At 38.5% G+C, this 25,224-nt stretch overlaps 1 protein-coding gene across 7 annotated transcripts in view; it reads left to right on the top strand.

The window, feature by feature from the left end:
- PTBP3 (polypyrimidine tract binding protein 3) overlaps positions 1-25,224 on the top strand; it is a 92,331-nt gene that overhangs the window by 66,560 nt on the left and 547 nt on the right. For 6 of the 7 annotated variants that reach the window (XM_008141794.3, XM_054726921.1, XM_054726919.1 and 3 more), the window contains 4 exons: positions 1,477-1,569; positions 2,563-2,779; positions 7,451-7,528; positions 7,679-12,988. In XM_008141794.3, coding sequence (XP_008140016.1) covers positions 1,477-1,569; positions 2,563-2,779; positions 7,451-7,528; positions 7,679-7,811 — 521 coding nt within the window. In that variant the 3' untranslated portion in view covers positions 7,812-12,988. Of the gene's footprint in view, positions 1-1,476; positions 1,570-2,562; positions 2,780-7,450; positions 7,529-7,678; positions 12,989-25,224 lie in introns of those variants that run through there. The other variant, XM_054726922.1, reaches the window with a different exon arrangement.

Below are 25,224 nucleotides of genomic sequence, written 5' to 3'. Positions count from 1 at the left end.
TTTTATTGATGACACATTTCTGTTAGTTTTCAGTAATGAAATAATGTATTATTGGTAAATTTTTATATCTCTTTAATAGTCCAAGCACATTTCTTTCTAAAAGTAGTTAATTTCTCATTTAAAAAAATAACACCCTCAGCTTGAAGAACAAATTGTGTGTGGAGGTTTGTTTTTAAAAAAATAATATCTATTTCAGCCACTTGTCATTTCTGAAAAGAACAGAAAATTTGGAATACTTGTCTTTTTGTTTTAAACTTTAACAGTACCATTCATTGCTAAATTCAGTTGCTCTTAGGTGCTTGCCCACAAGATAATCAGCACTCCTTTGTGTGCCTTGAAAATTTTCATCACATTACAAAGTATGGTAATGATGCAACTACTTAAGGGTCTTATTTTTTTTAACATTGGTGATACCTATTAGCACATAAACTGCAGTATATTTTAATATGCGGAATGACAAAAAGGAGAGAATGCCCTTATGTTATAGAAACTTCTGCCTATAATTTTATATATATGTTAAAAATTAGTAAAATGTAGTGTTTCACATTAGTTTTATATATAAACAAACCAGTGTTTAAAAAAGTTTAATTACTTTCCTCCCACACCCCAATGAATCATTTTGCCTGTCCTTTGGGCTATGGGGAACACCAGTGTAGAAAACTTGGATGTAAAAGATCAATTAGGAGGCTGTTGTGATGATAGCTTTGATGGTAATGAGGATGGGAGGAAGTAGGCAAATGTGAGAGATATTTAGGCCATAAAATCAATCAGTGCTGAAGATGGATTGGATGTAAGAATCTAAGGAAAGGCCTGGCCGGCATGGGTCAGTGGTTGAGCATCAACCTATGAACCAGGAGACCACGGTTCAATTCCCGGTCAGGGCACACACCCCGGTTGTGGGCTTGGGGCACAGGCCCCGGTTGTGGGCTTAATCCCTAGTGTGGGGCATGCAAGAGGCAGCTGATCAATGATTCTCTCTCATCATTGATGTTTCTCTCTCTCTCTCTCTTCTCTCTCTCCCTCCCTCCCCCTCCTCCTTCCTTCCTCTCTGAAATCAATAAAAATATATTTATTAAAAAAAATTTAAGAAAAGGAAGTCAAAAACTGAATCCCAAGTGTCTGACTAGAGCAAGTATCTGGATGATGATAATAACTATGAACAGAGTTTGTGAACACTGAAGTAGGAAGAGGAAAGGGGAGATCCAGAACATAGAAGGGATACAAATTTGGGAGCATGTGTATGGAATAGCTCAGTGACTACGTACAGGGTCGGGCATAAGTAGGTTTATAGTTGTTCATATGAGAAATAATACAGTAATTAATAATAATACAAGAATAAACTGTGTTTCATGTACTCAAAACTGTGAACCTACTTTTGCCCCACCCTGTATAATATGGGAAAAGAAACCTTCTTTAAATGTATTAGTAAATACAACACAGACATTAAAAATTGTTTTGTTTTGTCTTTCTAATTAGGAGTATATGGTGATGTACATCGAGTGAAGATTATGTTTAATAAGAAAGAAAATGCTTTGGTTCAGATGGCAGATGCAAATCAAGCTCAGCTAGGTACTGATGATTAATAGTAATAACAGTGATGACCTCCCCCTTTTTATGTGACTTTTCCTATAAAATGAGCAAACTTATAGCTAGTAGGAATATACTTTACCAAAAAGTACTTCTTTGTGGTACTATCTTCATTATTTGGACCTGCTTATATTTTATAAAGATTAAAAATATTTATTACTCTTTGAAGTTTGTTTTCTACTTGTTGCTATTTAGAACTTTGATTCTAGGGTTTTTCTCTAAGTTTAAACTATTAAACATCACTTGCTTTGTTTAATTTTATTATATTTGATTATTTATTTGCTTTTGTTCCTAATTAAGTTTTCTAGAACTGTTGCATGGCATAAAAGTTTGGGCAAACTTCATAATGATGGTACATGACAGTGTCATTCTATGGCCTCTTTATTCATTGCTGTATAAAATGTTACTACTCGGGCCGAAACCGGTTTGGCTCAGTGGATGGAGCATCGGCCTGCGGACTCAGGGGTCCTGGGTTCGATTCCGGTCAAGGGCATGTGCCTTGGTTGTGGGCACATCCCCAGTGGGGGGTGTGCAGGGGGCAGCTGATCGATGTTTCTCTTTCATCGATGTTTCTGACTGTCTATCCCTCTCTCTTCCTCTCTGTAAAAAATCAATAAAAAATAAAAAAAATAAAATGTTACTACTCGGAACTTTTGTAAAAAAATACTTTGCTTGAGATTAAACTTAATTTATTCAATAACAGTTTCCTGAACACTTGTTATGTTCCAGGCACTCTGGAACTTCCTAGGAAGATAGTTGTTTTTTTGTTTGACTGCTTTTCTTTTGTTATTGTAAAATAAATCATCTAATACATTTCTATATGTAAGAGTTTTAAAATTTAAAACCATTCTAACCCACAAACTGACAATATAATTGTAAATGACTAAATAAAAAGATTTTGTGATAATTTAGACAAATTTTATAGAGGCTCTATCTTAATACCCAAACTTTCCTTATTTTCTTCCTATGCACCAGCAATGAACCATCTGAACGGTCAGAGACTTTATGGAAAAGTGCTCCGTGCTACACTGTCCAAACATCAGGCAGTTCAGCTTCCTCGAGAGGGACAAGAAGACCAAGGTCTGACTAAGGATTTTAGTAATAGTCCTTTGCATCGCTTTAAAAAGCCTGGCTCTAAAAACTTCCAGAATATTTTTCCACCGTCAGCCACTCTGCATCTTTCCAACATCCCGTATGTACCTAATTAGTTATTATCCTACTGTTGGTTAATAATTAATGTAATTATTATTATAAACAATATGTTTTAGGAGAGGTAAAACTCTGAAATTAGCCCTAGCTGGTTTAGCTCAGTAGATAGAACATCAGCCTGGGGACTGAAGGGTCCCAGGATTGATTCCGGTTAAGGGCACATGCCCAGGTTGTGGGCTCAGTCCCCAGTGGGGGGCTGCAGGAAGCAGCTGATCAATGATTCTCTGTCATCATTGATGTTTTTCTCTCTTTTTCTCTCTCTCTCTTTCTCTCTCTCTTTCCCTTCCTCTCTGAAATCAATAAAAATATATTTTTAAAAATTCTGAAATTATTCTAATGCGGTAGTTGTCCTACTAATTTCTTGTGAGAGGATTCATTTATTATTATGTCTTAAGAAGGTTATATCTTCAATCGTACACTGCAAAAGTAAAGGATAACAGTGCTTAAAATTTTTTTTTTGCAAGTAGAAAATTAGCAACTAGTTACTTTTCAGTTATAAAAGGGCATAAAAATAAGTTTATGCAGAAATATTTCATTAGCATATATTTGTTTCTTCCTTTGCATAGATATAAAGACTTAAGTAACCACCATAGCAAAGTTAAATAATTTATGTTTTTTTTTTTTTTTTTTTTTAATCCTCCCAAGGGTATGTTTAGAGACAGGAAAAGAGAGACAGACAGACAGAAAGTCAGAGAGACATTGGTCAGTTGCTCTGGTACCTGTACTTAGGGGTTAGAACTCAAAACTTAGGTATGTGCTTTGACTGGGAATTGAACCCCAACCAACTGAACCCCCCAACCAGGGCAAATAATTTATGTATTTAAGAATTTGAAGAAGAATTTTTAATTTTTTTTATCTATAAGCCACAAAGCCATATATAATTATTAATTGTTATTAATTATTGTTTTTGTGTGTGACCACTCTATATTAACTGGCATTGTAGCAGACTTGTTCTTTTTTAAAAAAAAAATACATTTTTATTGATTTCAGAGTGAAAGGGAGAGGGAGAGAGAGATAGAAACATCAATGATGAGAGAGAATTATTGGTCAGGGCACATGTCCAAGTTGCCGGCTCGATCTCCAGTGGGGGGGCGTACAGGAAGCAACCAATCAATGATTCTCTCTTTTCATTGATGTTTCTATCTCTCCCTCTTCCTTCTGCTCTGAAATCACATCCTGATTTAAAAAACAACAACCAACAACCCTGTTTTGTTTGTTTAAATGATAGCAACTCCTGTTCTAATTCTTGAATACAAAGATGGCAGTTTTGTGTAATTTAATCAAATACATGAAGGGGGATAAGCTTTGGAAAGAGAAGTAAAAGCTGTGGGAAATGGTTATGTGTGTGCGTGTGTGTGGAAATTTAAAGACTGAGGGAATGAAGAATGGTGATATTTTGGACTGTTATTAAGAATGAGAATAGGAGATGAATAAGTATAGAAAATAATTACTCAAAATAGTATTGAATACTCAGGCTCCAAAGCTAGTCTCCAGTTAGCCTACTTAGAGAAACCTTGAATCTGAATTGGGCAGGGCTCAAACCTCATGCCCACTAGGAAGCTAGAGGAGCCACTTAAGAAAAAAAAAATCTAGATTTGTGGATCTAGAAATTTAGCAGCTCATCACTATAAAGTCTGTAGAGTGGCAACATATTTAGATACTGCGGCAGGCTCCTGTTGTTGTTACCTTTGCCCTTACCTTCAAGCTGGTCTCAAGTTGCAATATCAGAGGACATGTGGGTGGAAAGAGGGAAAGGACATTAATATTTTTTGAACCATCTACCAAGTTCTGGGCACTATGATGGTGTTTTACGTGTATTCATTTAATCTCCACATTAAACTTTTAAAAAAATTGTGATAAAACATATATAACATAAAACTTACCACTTTAACCATTTTTGAGTGTGAAGGTCAGTGTACATTCACATTAAATACATTTATATTGCCCTGACCAGTTTGGATCAGTGGATAGAGCGTTGGCCTGCGGACTGAAGGGTCCCAGGTTCGATTCTGGTCAAGGGCATGTACTTGGTTGCGGGCACATCCCCAGTAGGGTGTGTGCAGGAGGCAGCTGATCGATGTTTCTCTCTCATTGATGTTTCTAACTCTCTATCCCTCTTCCTTCCTCTCTGTAAAAAATCAATAAAATATATATTAAAAATAAATAAATAAATACATTTATATTATGTAACCATCACCTTTATCCATCTGTGGATCTTTGTCATGGTCCCAAATTGAAACTCTATATCTATTAAACAATAGCCCCATTTTCCTCTACCACCCAGTGCCTAGTAAGCACTACAGTATTTCTTCCCCCCCCCCCCCCCTTATTTGCAGGGGTTATGTTTCAAGACCCCCAGTGAATGCCTGAAACTGTGGATAGTACCAAACCCTATGTATAGTATATTTTTTCTGTACATACATAATACCTATGATAAAGTTTAATTTATAAATTAGGCATAGTAGGAGATTAACAAAAATAACATAATTATAACAAAATACTGTAATAAAAGTTATGTGAATGTAGTCTCTTATTAAGTCAAGAACTTTCACCTTTTCCCTTAAAAGAAGCACTTTATGGCTTCTCTTTGGCATATCTGAATTGCCAGCATCACCACTTTTGCAATTTGGGGCCATTAATAAGTAAAACAAGGGTGACTTGAACACAAGCACTGGAATACTGTGATCTGAACACCAAGAGGGGGAACTAGTGACTAACAGGCCTGTACCGTATACTGTTTGGAAACACTGGACGAAGGGATGATTCATGTCTTAGGCACAGTGGAGCAGGATGGCAGATTTCATCACACCACTCAGAATGGCACCCAATTTAAAACTTATGAATTGTTTATTTCTGGGATTTTCCATTTAATGTTTTTAAACTGCTGGTAGCTGAAACTGTAGAAAGTGAAACTGTGAGTAAGGGGGGACTACTGTATTCTACATTTTGTCTATCAATTTATCCATAAATAACCTTTGAAATAAGGTCATGGGTTTCATTTTATCCATGAAACTGAGAGGCTCGGGTTAAGTAACTTACTCCAAGTGACATACCAAGTGACTAAGAAATAGAAGGTGAAGACAGACCTGTCTCCCTGCAGAGCCAGTTATTTTTCTGCTATACCAGCCTCGCTGGCAGTTGTGAAGTGAGTCTACTTTTTGTCAGTTGACTCTGGAGTGATAGGCCACTCACTGTATTGGTCATCTGCTTCATAACAGATCACCCCAAAACAGAACACAATCATAAACGTTCATTATCTTATACTGTAGCTGTGAGTCAAGAATCCAGAAGTTGCTTACCTGGATGGTTTTGGCTGAGAGTCTATCATAAGGTTGCATCTGAAGTTTTAACTGGGGCTAGAGGACCGACTTCCAAAGTGGCTCATTCGTGTGCCTAGTTATTGACAGGAGACCCTCAGTTGCTTTTCACAAGGACCTCTCCATGTGGCTGCTTTAGTGTCCTCATGAAATAGCCGCTGTTTTCCTCCAAAGCTAATGATTCAACAGAAGGTGAGGTGGGAACTGCAGTTACATGTGTAATTTCTACAGTACCTTTAAAGGTAACATAGGGCATCCCTATTCAGTGTGGCAAGGGTATATTTGAGGGCGTGAATTCTAAGAAGTGAGAGTAATTGGGGGCCACCCAAGAGCCTGGCTATTACACATATTCATAATTTCCCTGAAAGCAGTTTAAAATGTAGAATGCTGGCCAGCTGGAGTGGCTCGGTGGAGTGTTGTCTGGTGCACTGAAAGGTTGCCAGTTTGATTTCCAGTCAGGGCACCTCTGGGGTGCAGATTTGATCCCCATTTGGCAGCCCATCTCTCTCTCACCTCCCCCCCCACACAACACCCCCAAAGCATGTCCTCGGGTGTGAATTAAAAAAAAAATAAAGTGCAGAACTCTGGACTACAGTTGATAAGTCAGAACTAGCTTTGGAAGTACTAGAGTTAATTACTGAAGTCTGTGGTATGAGTACTAATTCCTTTGGAAGAATAAATACAGAGGTGGGCAAAAGTAGGTTTATAGTTGTAATACAAATAAATAATACAATAGTTAATAAATAATAAAACAAGAATAAACTTTCTAGCCCTTTGTACACCATAAGCATCTAAAGTCGCAAGGATGGATTCCATTTTGGACGTGTGGCAGTTAACTGGCTACTACTCACAACTGTAAACCTACTTTTGCCCACCCCTGTATAGAAAGATTTTCTTGGTCTTCATGTACTTGTCCACATTGTTGCAAAAGATTTGAGACAAAATTCTGTTGTTTGAGGACATGTATGTGGTATGTGTTAACCTCGAACATATTTGGGGCAGTTCCAAATCATGTTTTCATTGCATGGCTTTGAACTTTACTCACAACTGTAAACCTACTTTTGCCCACCCCTGTATAGAAAGATTTTCTTGGTCTTCATGTACTTGTCCACATTGTTGCAAAAGATTTGAGACAAAATTCTGTTGTTTGAGGACATGTATGTGGTATGTGTTAACCTCGAACATATTTGGGGCAGTTCCAAATCATGTTTTCATTGCATGGCTTTCGTCTCTACGAAATGTGAGCTACTCTGGAGATTTAACGATTGCAAGTTAATCTTTGCGTCATTTAAGAATTAGGGCGCTGAGATATTTGATTGACTCTGATGTTTTCACAGACCTTCCGTTACAATGGATGATCTGAAGAACCTTTTCACAGAAGCTGGATGTTCAGTGAAGGCTTTTAAATTCTTTCAGTAAGTCCTTGCTTTTAAGAAACACATCAACCTTATTTAATATGGTGTGCAAATGTTAGGGTCATTTCAAGAAGTCTTCTAGGGTTGGAGAGAAAGTTTATAGACAAAATTAATTCTATACCCTTTTTATATTTTTTATCCCATTTTTAGGAAAGATCGCAAAATGGCCCTTATCCAGTTGGGATCTGTGGAAGAAGCGATCCAGGCCCTCATTGAGCTTCATAACCATGACCTTGGAGAAAATCACCACCTCAGAGTTTCCTTCTCAAAATCTACAATCTGATTTTCTGTGAATTTTTCTTCTAAGACTGGACCATAATAGCAGTAAAATGTTCAGACATAGACTGAAGCAACTCAAGACCAATTCTGCCTCTTTTACAAAAATGATTTTTTTCTGAGTTTGCTGTTTAAGTATATTCAAAAAATTAAGGAATGTTTCCCCCCTGCCAATCTGAGATCAAAGGGGTGTTTTTCCTTTATATCATAGTTTCTATGAAAATAATCTTCAGGAAAAAAAATTTTTTTCCAGTAATTTAATTCCCCATGTTAAATTGGATTTCAAAAGGACAGACTCTTTTAGTTTGGGACCAGATCAGCCTTATACATTTCTAAACTCCTTTGTACTTTAAAAAATTAAATATAACAACTTTTAAAATTACTTGATATAAGTAATTTCAATTTCTTACAACCAAGTTTTTAACTTAATGATTCAGAATTTGTTCATGTATAAATTACATCAATTATTTAGCATATATTGATGGTTATACATAAACAAACTGGTTTGTGTTGGAAGCAGATTTATAAACTTCATGGTTTTCTTTCAGTTTTTTTTCCCCCCACTGGTAAGACACTCCTATAAATATTGCATATCTTTAATTTTTTAAGAGTATTTGGAGAAATGAAGCATCTCAACTGTCCCAAGAAAATTAAGTAGAATCCAACCAGGATCAATTAAAGTGTCAGAATAATCAGTAATTTTCTTAGGAAAAATCATGTTTTAAATTTCAAAATGATACATTTGCTGAGTAATATAATATGATCTTAGAAAACTAAATAAAAATTCTACTTATAAACTACTTTTTTATAATTGTTTTCAGAAAAAAAGTTTACAGTCTTAAGGAAAATATTCAGGTCTATCATATGGTTTGACAGATTTTTAAAAGTTATTTTTGGTAAGGTCTTCTTTTAGAAAAAAATTAATCTCAAGGGTTTTTTGTACCACTATAATCTGTAATACTTATTCAGAATTACTGTGTATTTACTTAATTTCTAATTATGTGCCTTATTATGTGCTTATGATACAATAGGTTAGAGTTTTATCTAAGTATCTTGAAAGCTATATTGTGGGCTTGGTGAGTGTTTGCCTTTTCTTTCCCTGTTTTGGTAAGGATTCTAAAGGTTTTTTTCATTGCTATTTTAAGTGATTTTCAATAAGTAATCATTTTTATTCAAATTTATGGTGCTTTGGTGCAGAGATGGAGTGGGGAAGGGTAAATGGTTTGGATGATAATTCAGTGTACACCTGTAGGCCTCTTCACATTGTGACCAATAGCAGTCATTGCCGTTACAGCATACTGATTTGGAGCTATGAAATGCAATCTCAGTTTCTAGATCTTGTCAAATCTTTATCATTCATTAGATTTTGTCTCAGGATTACTTGATTTCTCTCAGTACTCAAGCAGAACTTGCTTTTCTTTGTTAATGTAGCTTCATTACTGAGTGCCCACATATGTGGAGTATGGCAGAGTGGGTTCCTGCTCATTCTCAGTCCCATTCCCTTTTCTGGTTGAATGTAAGAGTGCATTTTAATGTGGCTTCAGTGATTGTATAATGTAAAATTGTTTCTTTTTAATGAGAAACTTTGCTTTTGTTAATTACTCCTTCAATGCTTGATCAGATTTTTTAAAAGCGGGATTTGTCAAAAGGGACATTTTTGACCACTTACACTTCTCAGATTCTCAGAGTGGCTCATCTCACCTTTAAGAGGAATATCTCAATCTCTTTGTTATATTCCAGCCATTTATTTGAACACAGGAAGGGTTCTACAAAAGAAATTTTACAAAAAATTGGAGACACAGGAAATGTTATAGGTTGTTAAAAAGCAGAATTCACTCAACACGGAGCAGCAGAAGGTAGGTAGAATTGGAAGGAGAACACTAAATTGAGACCGTTTGGGTGCATCAGTTTAGCATTGGCTGAATAGATAGGTATAATCACTTATCAGATTTTTTATTTTTTTCACTTATGAGATATATTTTTAGCTAAACACTGAGCAAAGGGGAAAATGTCTTTGAGACATCTCCCAAAATTTACTTCCTTTTCCCTCCATATAGGCACTATTAAAGTTTTCAGTGACATGTTAAATTGGATTCTTTCATTTGCTTTGAGTTAAGAATTTCTGTGTACTTTAAAGTCATGATTCTCATAATATTCAGCATGTAAGTGTAGCAAAAGTGTAGCAGAAGGGAGATCATAAGGGTGTTGAATGTAATTTTGAAATAGAGCATGGCCTTTAAATCTGAGAGAACGTTTGAATCCTTTTCAGGGATTTGTGTATGGGTGTGTATAGATAAGTGTGTATGTGTATATGTATGTATACATATATATATGTACATATATATACACACACACACACACACACACATATACTCTTCTGATGTACATACATATACACATTACATACCTTTTAATTTATTGACAGAAAATCAAATTAAGATTTGGAAAAGTGAGATATTCTTATTTAAAGTAGTGTGTTTGAAACCATCGATTTGTGTCTAAAATTAGCTGTAGCACATGGATGTTATCCATACTGGGCTATTTGCTGTTTAACTTCTAGAAGTCTACAGTGTTTGTGTTGGCATAGTTTATGTAAAAAGATTTTAAAATGTCAGGGTAGTGGAAAAATTAGATCTTTGTATTTTTGTTTTTGGCATGCATTTATTAGATATCTTCTAAGTCATGTTTTCACTGTTCAGCTGACATATTCTATTTTTAAGCTTATTTACTTTATTTTAAGGAGTATGTCTTGTCACTTTTGGAAGTATCTTCACTTTTACACACACACAAAATATATATATATATATATATATATATATATATATATATTTATATATATATATATTCAGGACTTTAAAAAAAATAGCAGTACATGTTTAACAGTAGCAATTTATGCCAAAAAGTTTTTCTTTGAGATTTAAGTAAGTTGCAGAGCAGTAAAATGTGTTTTGTGTGAAATACAAATAGAAAAATGACCCAGTAACTTAAATGATAACTTACCAATTAAGAATATCAGCATTTTACCCAATAGCTCCTACAGAATGCCATAAATCCTTTCAGACTAAATATTGTGATCTTTATTTGTAGTAGTAATATTTCTGATTTTTTTTTTTGGTCAAAAGATGTAGATATCACCATTTTTAGAGACGAATGTCTTTCTGCTTGCCTAATTCCTTACGGGAGCAGAGCAGTGCGTTCTTTGGCTCCACCTACAATAGTAACCTAGGTTCTGCCTCAGGTGGTTAGAAGTAACTCTCATGAATGTCTCTGTTCAGTTTCATGTAAACGTTTCAAAGCTTCCATGTCCTTAGGCAGGGAAGTTTATATATACATTGAGTAAATTATCATGTAATTTCTCTTCTGTTCCCACTAAATATTTTTGGATAAAAGATAACAAGCTCAAAAGTATGTGCCCCCCACCCCCAATGAGTCACTTAAAAAACCTGAAGTTTGCCAAACTATTAGCCTATCTCTTAGAAAGCTTAATGTGTACTGCTATTTTTAAAACCAAAAAGACAGCATGACTATGCGTAAAAGCATTTTTCTTAGCCTTTCCTTTGTCTTGATCTGTTGTTAACAAGAATACTGCCAGACTTAAAATATTCTACTATTGTCCTCAAAGAAATACAGTTTAGATCACACAAAACTTTTCCTTTAAAGACAATATAACTCAGCTGTCTTTTAAAAGAGCTGTGTTGTTATCTAACTATTTGCAGTCTTTTTTCAGAGCAAATTCTAACAGTTGTGAATTGTTTAAAAAAATAGAAAATTACTAAAATATTAGTTTTAGGGGTTTTATAGAGGGAGAAAAACTAAATGGGACCAAAGTTTATGTGCCTTCTTCAGTAGTCTTAATTGACCTTTTCTTCCTATTCAAGACTGAGGTAGTATCAGTATTCTGGTTTTCAGGAAGTATGTACTATATAGTTTTAAAAGAATGTTATCCCACAGACTATTCATACAAGCGAAGAATTGTAACTGTGTAAATGAAGCCTCAGTTACACTTTTGCCTTTGTTGCATAATATTTATTATATAGCATTGTGCAGGTTCAAGAACAGAACTGCTCGCTCTAGATCTTTGTGGTAGTCATCTTAGTTTCTGTAACCTGAGGCCTGTGTTCCAGAGAACAGGGATATTTGTCTGGTCCAGTGACCTTGGTGATACTAGTCACAATGGAAAGCTGCTTATGGCAAGCTCGATTCAGCACTGTAAACAGATTTTTGTTCTTGTGTTATTTTCAATTTTTGAATCTATATAGTAGTTGTAATAACAAATATTTAAATAGCTATTTTTGATGTCAGACTCTGGCCTTTTTCCCCCTTTCCATTGTTACCCGGGTATTTAAAAAATTCATCCCACATCCAGAAAGTACTAATTGTAAAGATCGCTGACCAAGCAAAGTTTTGCATCAAAATGTCACCTCATTGCTCTGACCAAAGACTGACTTCTGGTTGTAACTCCTTTCTATTAAGCATTTTTCCCCAAGCTCCTTCCTGAAAGAAGACCCAGCGCAGAGCGGCCTTTACTTTCTATTTCCTATTGGTGAATAGACTACTTGATATTACTTAGAGAAAATGGGAGTTTAAATGTGAACAGAGTGGGTTAGGATGACAAGGGTTTGATGGGCATTTTCAGTACTGTACTTAAGAAAAAAAATAGCACAGCTAGGAGCCTATGACATTGTCTCGTGTTTTGCGTGGTCTGTTCATAAGATGCCCTTTTTCAGTTTATAAGAATGTTCATCTAACAGAAGAAGATGCTGTAAATATTTGTAACAACATTTTTTTTAACCAGGCCAAAAAAAGAAAAAAAAGGGGGGTTTGGGGAACAAGTTAACATATAAAGTGGTTTTATATAAAACATCGATTATCTTGTATATTTTGATAAGCAGCAGTACCAGCTTCATTTGTAACAGTTTGTGGCATTGGGAAAAAAGGATTCTGTTATTGTTGACGTGAACTATGTTATAAATGCAAAGAGAAGATAAAATATTAAAAAAAAACATATTTTCTAAATGCGTCGTGCATGGTTAATTCAAGCTTCTGTACACTACAGTTTATTCCATTCTCGTTCAGTTTGTATGTTTGCCAGCTATTACTTGATATCTCTAATCTCTTTTCCTAACAAGTATAGCATTGTAGCATGCCTTTTAATAAATGTCATGACATCTGTGCGCTCTGAAAGTTTTTCTGTGTTCTTGTCTGTACTTTGGGTTTCCCCTTGTCTTACCTGTAATTCTAATGATGTTACATTCTTTAAAAATTTTCATAGCCATCCATCTAAACTTGTCATATGTAGAGAATAGCAAGCACATATCTGTATAACTTCAACAACTGAAAAACCTTAAGTCTGCTAACCACCTTTTAAAATTAAGGAACAATGCCCTAGCCAGTTTGGCTCAGTAGATAGAGCGCTGGCCTGCGGGACCAAAGGGTCCCAGGTTCGATTCCAGTCAAGGGCACGTACCTCTGTTGCAGGCTCCTTCCTGGCCCAGGCCCTGGTCGGGGCTCTCGTGCAGGAGGCAACCAATCAGTGTGTTTCTCACATTGATGTTTCTCTCTGTTTCCCTCTTCCACTCTCTCTCAAAAAAAGGCAGTGGAAAAATATCCTCGGGTGAGGATAAGAAATAAATAAAATTAAGGAACAATTCTCATTTGAGGAGCAAACTGCTTTTCTAATTGCCCTGTAGTGCAACATTCTCTATGGCTTCCCCCTTTAGTAAGGGGCACGTTGGCACACTTGCATGAGTTTCTCTCCATCTCTCCTTCTCTCTCTCTCTCACACACACACGTTTTTATGTGCAATGTCAAATAAAGAGTTGGAACACTTTTTCTAGTCTAGTTCAGTTTTTGGCTTCCCTATGGGATTAGTATCCATAAATTTTGAGACAGGAGTGTGATCTCAAACCACGTTTGTGTCCTTTTTAATTAAAGAATAACACGGTTAGTTATCAGCTGCCTACATATTGCTTGTCCTTAGATAAATGTTTTATGTCTGGGTTCTATAAAGAAATATTGGATTGTAGGAGTCTAGAATCTTTTGGAAGAAAATTTATTTTTAATGGATTGGAAAATTAGGTAAACCTTAGTGATCTTTGCTGGCTCACCTGTAAGCTCTATTATCTCCATAAATGTAACTAGATCAAAAATTTTTTTTAAGCATAAGACGTTTTTATCAGGAAAAGATAAAGTGACCCTATGGCCAAGTGAGGTTTTACAAACTTGATGAATGCTATTTACACAGCACATTGCTTATAACCATCACTTAAAAAGAATCGTGCATTTTTTAGGATAAATGGGTCTAAGCTCACCTAGTTCAGTTTCCACTTTTTACAGGTAAGTGGCACAGAGAAGGAGGTGACTTGCCCAAGGCCACGTGCCAGTTCATTGCCAAGTCTGGACTAGAAACCAGATCTCCTTGAGATTATCCACTACACTCCATCACACCCAGGTATTGTGCTGTAAGGGTTACGACTTAAAGGTCTGTACATGGGATTGGGAGGTTCATACTACCATAACCAATCGAAAGACTGCATAAGTGGTGGTGGTGGTGGTTCTAATGAAGGGTAAAAATGCCTACCTACTTCTGATCATTTTAAATGAAAATGTAATTTCAAGTTCTACATTTGAGAAAACTGACTAAAAAATGGAGTTACTATTTGTCTGATTTTGCTAGGGCTGATGTAACAAAATATTCCAGACTAGGCAGTTTAAATAACCGGAATTTATTTTCTTAACAGTTCTAGAGACTAGAAGTTTAAAATCAAGGTGCCAACAGGGTTGGTTTCTTCTGAGGCCTCTTTCCTTGGCTTATGAGATGGCCCTCCTCTCCTGGTGTCTGCACAAGGCCTTTTCTTCTCTTTGTGTCTGTGTCCTAATAAGATACACCACTCATATTGGATTAGGGCCCACCCATCTGACCTCACTTTATCATAATTACCTCTTTAAAGACACTATCCCCAAATATAGTCACATTCTGAGATACAGGAGTTTCGGACTTCAATAAGAATTTGGGGGGGGGGGGGCACGATTTAGCCCATAACACTAATAGAAATTATTCATTCAGCTCCCCTAGTACTGATTGTACCAGCAATTGAGCTAGGTGCTGGGAAAGATATAAAGAGTTAATATGTTGACTTACTTCTTAGAAATATGTTATATAGTGGAAATGTCCATCTAAATCCATAAATCAAATAGTCTTGAACTCTTGCCTTTGATAGGAAGCCCCCAAAATGTTATCATGAGGTCTCTAGGCAATTCGAGTCAGAATATACTAGTAATGGCTAGCGCTATCATACAGCTAATTAATGTAGGAATACACAGTGTTCAATAATTTTCTACTCCACTCTTAGAAATAAGCTATGTCAGCAATGATCACTTCTAAGACATATTCCATAACTTGGAATAGTGCAGGAATAATCAAGAAGACACCATCAAGCGAGCTATACCCAATTTTTAATGCTCAACATTTGTTGATAAGTGAACTGGGGTGCTGGGTCAGGAATATTTAAGTGTTAAATCCACTGTGCTTACAATTTGTATGATTGTTCCTACATCAATGATTTTTTTCCTGTTGTCCTGTTTCAACTTACAATGAAAATTTGTCACTGTGTGTTTCTATCAAAACAATTTATGCTGAACTGATACGATTCTAATAACAATTTTGTTGGAATCACTGCATTCATAAACTATTGCGTTTGGATGTAGACCTTCCAATTTTGCTAGTATAAAGAAAGTATAGTTAACCAGGAAAAGTTAATGATACTAATGTTTCATGAAGATTTGTATATTTTCTTTTATTCCTATATTCCAAAGATATAGTCAGGGTAATGGGGAAAATTCAATGGTTCTGTTGGAATAAATTGCCCTTGGATTAAGTAAACTATGCCCCAGGTTAATTATCTGCTAAATCCTTGATCCTAGAAAATACATATATCAGATTCTGACCTGTTAATTATCTTTAACCAAATGAAAACTGGTATTAATATTAGACAAAGTACACTTTTAGACAACAGGTACTGGTAGAGATAAAGAGATTTTATAATGATATTTATATAGTAAAATACTTTATAATTATGCAAGTGAACACAATAAAGCTACATGGAAGAATCTCACAGATGTGATATGATTCTAATAACAATTTTGTCGGAATCGCATTCATAACACAAAGGAAGCCAAACACAAAAGGATACATAATGTATAATTCTATTTGCATCAAATTCAAAAATAGGATAGTGGTTACCTTGGGGCAGGAAGTAGTAGTTTGAGGGTATGAGGATAGGTTTTTACTGTGTGGTTAATATTTTATTTCTTAACCTTTGTACCAGTTACCCAGGACTGTTTACTTTCTGGTAATTCATTGAGCTTGTACATTAAGAATTTGTGCATTTATCTGTGTGCTCTACTTCATTTATGTTTCATTTTGAAAACTGGTTGTAATTGAACAAGGTGCAATAATCCTCCTTTTTTCATTTTTATTAAATGCTTTGGGGTGACATTGGTTAACAAAATTATACAAGTTTCTGGTGCATAACTGTACAGCACATCATCTGTACACTGAATTGTGTGCTCACTATCCCAAGTCAAGTCTCCTTTTATCATCGTTTATCTCCCCTATACCCTCCCCCATCTACCCCACTACCCCTTCCCCCGGCAGTCACTACACTGTTGTCCACGCTTGGCAAATCAGCAGATTATTCTACTTAGTCCTTGTTACAAAGTACTGAAGATACCATGGACTGAGCTTCACCGTGAAACTCCAACACATGTATGTGGTATTGCATTTCTCTGACCACAGCATACCTACAGGGAACATGTTTCCCTAACACAACAAAACAAAAACTATTTTCCAGTAAATTCTATATTTTTAAACAGTTTTAAATCCAACTAAATTCAAAAAATAATTTATTAATATAGGTGACCCTTGAACAACATGGGTTTTAACTGTGCGGATCCACTTATGTGTGGATGCAGATTCAACCAGCTGCAAATTGGGAACAGTATTTTTGATCTGTGGTTGGTAATCCATGGGTATGGAGAGCCAACTACTCATTGTTGTATGCCATTTTGTTTACATAGGGGCTTGAGCATCCAAGATTGTGGTATCTGCAAGGGGTCCTGGAGCCAATCCCCCCCCCCCCCCCCCCCCCCCCAGACACCAAGGGATGACTGCAGATAAGCTTTGGGGAATAAAAGCTATACTCTGGTTTTTGTGCAGAAGGCTGGTGCCCCTAACCCTGCATTGTTCAAGGGTCAAATGTACATACTAGTTTTGTGTTTGCAGCTATCAGCCTCATCTGGTGGGCTATTTGATATCTGATCCCTTATATATTTTCATCAAGGAAAGCCAGAAAGCCTGGCTAGTGTGGCTTAGTGGTTGAGCGTCAAACCATGAATCAGGAAGTCACGGTTCGATTCCCGGCCAGGGCACATGGCTATGTCCCCAGTGAGGGGTGTGCAGGAGGCAGCTGATCAATGATTCTCTGTCATTGATGTTTCTATCTCCCTTCCCCTCTCTGAAATCAATAAAAACATATTTAAAAAGAAAAGCCAGAAAGACCTACTTAGATCTCTAGCATCTTAAGAGGAGACTTTTAAACAAAAGGCATAGTGAAACTTCTTGTCATTAAGATTCTTAAACATATACTAATTAGTATAGTGTAATGAATTTCCAGGTACCCAATACCCAACTGCAACTAGGGGCCAATCTTGTTTAATCTGTTCTTCCTCTGTTCCCTGGATTATTTAGAAACAAATCCTAGTCATAAGTTCATCTACAAACATTTCAGTATGTTTAAGTTCATAACTGCAATTGTTGATAAAGCCTTTTCATATATAGCTTCCCTTTGCATCTTCCCCCGCCACCCCTTGCAGAAACTGAGCTATTTGCTCTGTAAAAATTCCCAACAGCCTGGATGTCACTGATTATGCCTCCATGATGTTATTTATTTAATGTTTTCCCCACCTCAAATTTTAAGAATCCTTTATAGATGGCATTAGGCACTTACATTATGTATCTTTTCTTGTGATGGTAGTAGCCATTGATGATCATTGTTTAGATCAGTGGTTCTCAACCTTTTTAATGCTGCGACCCTTTAATACAGTTCCTCATGTTGTGGTGACCCCCAACCATAAAAATATTTTCGTTGCTACTTCATAACTGTAATTTTGCTACTGTTATGAATCATAATGTAAATATCTGTTTTCTGATGGTCTTAGGCGACCCTGCTAGCGGTTCTCAACCTGCTGTAGAGCCTAAGACCATCGGAAAACACAGATATTTACATTACGATTCATTAATAGTAGCAAAATTACAGTTATGAAGTAGCAACGAAAATAATTTTATGGTTGGGGGTCACCACAACATGAGGAACTGTATTAAAGGGCCGCAGCATTAGAAAGGTTGAGAACCACTGGTTTAGATCCATTCATTTTTAGGGATAGCAAAGTGATTAAGTTCTAGCATTCCGTTTGCATGTATTATTTGGATTACTTATATAATAAGAGAAACTTCTTTTTTATTGAACTTGTTGAGGTGACATTGGTTAGTAAAGTTATATAGGTTTCAAATATACAATTCTATAATTCATCTGTATGTTGTATTGTGTGTTTACCACCCCAACTCAAGTCTCCTTCCATCGCTATTGATTCCTTTACCCTCTTCCACCTCCTCCACCCCTTTTCCCTCTGGTAATCACCATACTGTTGTCTGTGTCTAGGAGGGTTTTTTCCTTTGCTTAATGTCTTTACCTTGTTCACCCACCCCTCTTCCCCCGACAGCTGTCAGGCTGTTCTCTGTACCCATGAGTCTTTCTGTTTTGTTTGTTAGCTTATTGTGTGCACTAGATTCCACGTATTAGTGAAATCATGTGGCACTTGTCTTTCTCTGACTGGCTCACTATTTGGTTACTCCGAGGTACAGGCATGTGCTCTGACTGGGAGAACCATGACCTGGTTCATCGGGCGACACTTAATCACCGAGCCACACTGGCTGGGCTGCGTAGTATCTTTTAAGATTCTGCTTCTAATTTATTTTTTCAAAAGATATTTACTGTATTTATTTAAAGATATAGTTTTCTTTAGAGCTACAGAATAACCTATTAGCTTTTGTGCTTGGTGAATGACAACTTTAGACTAATCTAAAGTCTCACAAATAAAGGCCTAAAGACTAGAGATCCTGGGGTACTAATGAATACGTTCTAATGTTCGCTGAGCAGCGGTCTTTCCTTAGGAAATAAAGCACTCATGCAGAGACCAGCATACAGTACATTATCTGTTAAAGAAATGAAGATTTGCCATTTCCTTGCAGCTGGTAGGAGCTTCTGGTGGAACCAGGCCCGGTTGTTTCACTCGGTCGTCCCCCTCCTCCACCCTGGGAGTAAAACTGCTGAGACATTAAAGATAGAACCCTGTTGCTTCCAGTGACTGTGGGCAGCAAACTGGTTATTACAGAGCAACTCCTGGTCTAAACCAAGCTGCAAGCTGATCCGAGAAATACACAGAAAGCTGAGTGAGTACTCACAGAAGTAAATAGAGGCTCTGTCTTAACCTACAAAAACAACCTACTTTCTGCTCTACTTTAGGGCTTTGGGAATTTGGTGACCAATTCCAATGGCACTGCTATCTTATATTTATTTTTTAAAATATATTTTCATTGATTTCAGAGGGGAAGGGAGAGGGAGAGAGAGGTAGAAACATCAATGATAAGAGAGAACCATTTGATCAGCTGCTTCCTGCAAGCCCCCTTACTGGGGATCAAGCCCGCAAACCGGGCAATGTGCCCCGAGCAGGAATCAAACTATGACCTCCTGGTTCATAGGTCAACACTCAACCACTGAGCCATGCCGGCCTGGCCGGGCCCATTGGCACAGCTATCTTTTAGAGTGTATTCGAGATCTCTAACCTTCCTGAAACTATTGCCTCTGACCTATACATTTTGAGAGTAACTTCTTCCATGATGTCCCCAAAAGCATAGATTTCCCAGATATGGTCAATCCCAAAGAAGCCAGAATATTCCTTTGTACAATGTATTGGTTTGCTAGAGCTGCATAGCAAAGGACCACCAACTGGGTGGCTTAAACAGCAGAAATTTATATCCTCCAAGTTCTGGAAGCTAAATGTCCAAAATCAAGGTGTTGGCAGGTTTGGTTTTTGTTTTCTTCTCCCCTTGACTTGTAGATAGATGCCTTCTGTCTCCTCACAGTCATGTGTGTGTGTGTGTCCTAATCTCTTCTTTTTTTTTTTTAATATATCTTTATTGATTTCAGAGAGAAAGGGAGAGGGAAAGAGAGATAGAAACATCAGTGATGAGAGAGAATAATTGATTGGCTGCCTCCTGCACGTCCCCTACTGGGGATCAAGCCCGCAACCCAGGCACGTGCCCTTGACCAGAATCAAACCTGAGACCCTTCAGTCCGCAGGCTGACGCTCTGTCCACTGAGCCAAACCAGTTAGGGCTCCTAATCTCTTATAAGGACACCAGACACCAGTCATGTGGATTGGGGCCCACCCATCTGGCCTCGTTTTACCTTGATTACCTTTTTTTAAAAAAATATTTTTTAAATTGATTTCAGAGAGGAAGGGAGAGGGAGAGAGAGATAGAAATATCATCAATGATGAAAGAGAATCATTGATCGGTTGCCTCCTGGACGCCCCCTACTGGGGATCGAGCCCGTAACCCCAGGCATGTGCCCTTGGCCGGAATCGAACCTGGGACCCTTCGGTCTGCAGGCCGACGCTCTATCCACTGAGCCAAACCGGCAAAGGCTTGATTACCTTTTTAAAGGTCCTCTTCCATATACAGAAAGTGAGTTACCCCTCCCTCTAAAGCAGGAATGTGAATTAAATAGGGTGTTGCCCGCATGATGGAGCCTCTGTGCCCAGACAGCTATTCTTCATCTCTTTACCAGCGTCTTCATTCTCAGCACTATTCTTTTTCCATCTAAAGCAGTTTTTCTTAACCCTTCTTGACTCTCCTTTTTTAAAAAAATATATTTTATTGATTTTTTACAGAGAGGAAGGGAGAAGGATAGAGAGCTAGAAACATCGATGAGAGAGAAACATCGACCAGCTGCCTCCTGCACACCCCCTACCGGGCATGTGCCCGCAACCAAGGTACATGCCCTTGACCGGAATCGAACCTGGGACCCTTCAGTCCGCAGACCGACGCTCTATCCACGGAGCCAAACCGGTTTCGGCTTGACTCTCCTTTAATAAACTTACAAACCTCATTGCCCCCCTTTGTGAGGGCCCGGAGAAGATTTCTAATAATGTAAACCATCGTGGCTGAAAACAAAGCAATGGCAATTTTTGTGAACAAGTGTATTTTCATCTTTTAAAAATCCATGGTTTTAGCCTTCTTCAGGCATTATCCGTGTGACACTGAGTATACTAGTTGCCACAGTGAGCCGGGCGCATGGCACAGCAGTTTCAAAGTCAGGGCTGCCACTGCTCAGCTTACGAGCCGGAGGTGCAGACAGATCAGCTTGACAGTGGACATCGATGAATGATAGGACTGCGTACAAAATCGAGTCTCTTCTTCGACACACGGGGAATTGCTCCCTCCCTAAATTCTCCAGTGTGCTTTTCTATAGAAAAATGTTTTCTTATGCAACTGACTCAAAATTGTGTCACTTAAACCCTTTTTGAGGCTTTTTTTTTTTTTCCTGGCAGACTGAATATCAGGAAGGAAGAAGTTTCCCCCCAGAGTTTCACAGCGGAAATTGGGGTCTCCCCCCGGCGACATAGGAAAAGTTAGCCTGAATTCATCCTGCAGCTGGACTGGACTGGAATTGGTTTTTCTTGGAAACCAATCTCAAGATCCGTCCTTTAGAGCATCATCAAGATGAGCAAATGAAATGACATTTTAATATCAGCGTGAAGGATCTAGAAATGGATTTTTGTTACAGATGCTTAAAGAAGCAAATAAGGTTGGTATTTGCGCCAAGTGAATGTCTCTTTGGCCACCCACAAACTTCAGGATGGAACTGAAGGAACTTGTACAAATTTGGTATCAGTGTTCAGATATTCACAAAAATGGGCAAATAAACCCGGTTTCCTAGCCAGGCCCTAATTGACTTGGCGGCCTGCAGTTCTCAACCTGCCAGGGACTCTAAACTTAGTGCAGCCACACAGACTATGTCTCCTTTCCCCCTCCCTCCCTCCCTCCGGGGTTCAGGTTCTCATCCCCTCCAGAGATCTCACTCTGTCCACCAGCCATTATCTCTCTTGTCCATCCTCTCCTGCTGCTTCCGCCTTGTCTGTTCTACTGGGTTTTCCTATCAGCCTTTTAAACATGCCCAAGTCTCTCCAATCTTAAAACAAGGAATACAATCCCCAAGGCTTCTATGCCTACCTTTCTATTTCTTACCTTCCCCGTTCACAGCCAAACTGCCAAACAGAATGGTCTCTGCTGCCTCATCTTCTCTACACTCTTCAAAGAACTCAAAATCAGCCCTAGCTGGTTTGGCTCAGTGGATAGAGCATCAGCCTACGGACTGAAAGGTCCTGGGTTTGATTCCCAGTCAGGGCCCATTTCCGGGTTGCTGGCTTGATCCCCAGTGTGGGGCATACAGGAGGCAGCCAAGCAATGATCCTCTCTCATCATTGATGTTTCTATCCCTCCTACCTTCCTTTCTGAAATCAATGAAAAGATCTAAGAATAAAATAAAAGAACTCAAAATCAGAACTTACTTTTCAACAAAAACCTGCACTCCCCTTAAGACAAAGAACACTTGCTTTGTGTTTGCAGTGGGAACGGTGGCACAGATGGTGCCAAGCATGCAACACAAATAACGCTCTGGCGAATGTGTGCTGAGCGCCACGTTGGCTCGGCAGCTTGTTCTGAATGCTTTCTTGTCCCATGTTCTCCACAAGCCTATCAGCCCGGCATGTCACGCTTGAATCTCTGTACCTTGTATTAGGAAAATGAGGTTTTAAAATAAAAAAAATACAGATTTTCTATGCTTCCCCCCATTCTGAGATTCGATACGTGCCTTTCCCACCTTCGGTTGGGAATCACTGGTCTAGAGGAAACACTTCGGGACAGGGTCATTCCTTCTTTCTCCTAAGTGGACTGTGGACCCAGACTCTCTGCATCAGGGCAAGACTTGGGGGAAGTATAGTCGGTTAGAAGGCAAACGCAGCCTTGCGATGAGGGCCTGTGCTGCCAGGCGACCTTTTCTCTCCTAGTGGAAATGCCATTGTCCTGCTTCCCTTTTGATTTGTGACTCAGAATGAATGTCAGCACCCACAATCTCTTGCTCTTCTGATTACCAGCCAGTACATAAATAACACAGCTGCATGGAATTGAATTTCCCGAGATTGCAGGCCTATGAAAGGGAGGCTATCCAGTATTTAAGGAATAGCAGACATCAAACCTGGAGGGTTGGCATCCTTGGGGAGACCAAGGTGAATTTGTCTTGCGGTGTTTTTTTTGTTTTTTTTTTTCTTCTTTTTTTTTTTTTTTGGAGGCCTTGCTTCTGTCTTGCGGTTTTTTGTTTTTGTTTTCATCACCATGTATCCCCTCTATGCCCTCTTCTACCCCCTCTCCCTTGCAATCACCACAGTGTTGTTCATGTCCATATGTTTTCTCTCCCCCACCCCTTTTTTTTTTTTATCTTCTTTGCTCAATCACAGCACCACCACCACCACCACCCCCCACCCCCCCCCACCCCCCCCCCGTCCAGAGCTATCTGCCTGCTCTCTGTGAGTCTCTATTTTGCTTGGTAGTTAAGGCAAATTTGAAGCTAATTCCTGGCTCTAAACTTGGTTAGAGAGAGAAAGAGAAATGAGTAAGCATTTATAAAGCATTGTAAGAGGGGGGTTTTTGAAAATACCAGAGGAGCACAGCGGAAGGAAGGAGCCAGAGTGAAGTCTAGGCAGGTCTTGGATGACGTAAGAGGAGAGTCTAGGTGATGCTGTGGCAACAGATAAACCCTAACTATCCACAGCTTCCACCAAGGAATAAAATTTCATTTCTATGAGTGGGGCAACTATCTCGCATCTTTTAGTTGTATCATCTGAAACACATGGCCTCCAAGTCTCCTCAGCAGGGAAAGAGCAATGATTCTTAAATGTCCCTGTTATTAAACGCCTCGTCTGAGATGTGACACATGGGGCATATTATGCAATGTAATTGCATGATTAGTTATAGTGAAACAGCAGTTGTTGTGCATCTGAAATTCAAATTTAATAGGGCATCTGTAATTTTATTCACCAAATCTGGCAACAGTTAAGGAAAGCTTATCTGACATTCTGTGAACGGTTGCCACCGCCAACAGCCGAGATGGATGGGACCTGAGGTTTTGAGCTGCACGGCCGCCATAGGCACTTGCTGGCGTGTGGGTTCCACCGGGGCGGGCCGAGCAGAGCCCAGGCCGTGGCCGGAAGACCACAGCTGCTGGAGGGAACGCAGGGCAGCTGGGGCGGCCAGGAGAGCCGTCTCTGCGCGGACAGTCCCTCGGGAGCTCTTCCCAAGGCCAGAGCCTCCCACACGCCTTGGCCTTCACATGGCCTTCTGGGGCCAAAGCCAGGCCCACTGGCCCGTTCCAGAAGAGGAGAGGAGTCCTTCCCGGCACTGCGTCTGCCCAGCTGTCCTCGTGGCCACCCAGCCTGAAGCAGGGCACGGGGACCATCTCTCCAGCCCTCACCCTGGCAGGACATTGGCCCATTTCAGGGCACACGCTGGCAGGCCTGCCCCCGTATTTGCAGAGCCTGGGACAAGAGGAAACATACCTCCTATAAAAAAAAAAATACACCTTCCTAAGTACAAAAATGAAAACTATGTGAAGAGCTCTGAGTTTTATATGGCTGAAAGTTGACAGGCTATTAAAGGTGAATGAATTTAATTATTATGCACGTGTCTGGTGGTGGGCCAGATTTGATTGTGCATGATTAAAAATAAAATGTAATTGTGTTCACAGGGCACAACACTTGAACATATTTTATCAAAAACAGTAAATCAAAAACCAAAAATTTAATTATGTAGGTATATTTTCAAGATGTCTTCTGAAATATTCAAAACCCTCCGCTAAAATTATGAGTAGAATGCACATTATACTTCGTTAACATTAACATTTTAAGTCAAAATCATTTCAACAAAGCTGACTTCTAATTGAATTTTGTCAAGAGTAAATCTTATTGAATATTTTAATAAAAATAAATCTGTTCACAATTTTAGCCGTGAGGACTCGTTTTTTTGCCAACATCAAGAACTGGTATTCTGCTTCCTCTGCATTCGATCTAGACCTATGTAGTCACAAATTCAAGAGTCACATGAATTGTTAACGTTGTCGATGTTCCTCAGCTGTCGTGAGTAAATTATTGCAAAAACCCTCCAAAGTCGTAAAAACCTAGAGCTACGAGTTAGATAGAACATGAAGAAAAACAGAAAGTGGACACACTGCACTGCTGGGAAATGT

The sequence above is a fragment of the Eptesicus fuscus genome, chromosome 15, assembly GCF_027574615.1.
Source record: "Eptesicus fuscus isolate TK198812 chromosome 15, DD_ASM_mEF_20220401, whole genome shotgun sequence".
Taxonomy (NCBI): Eukaryota; Metazoa; Chordata; class Mammalia; order Chiroptera; family Vespertilionidae; genus Eptesicus; species Eptesicus fuscus.
This window is presented reverse-complemented; position numbering and strand designations above follow the sequence as displayed.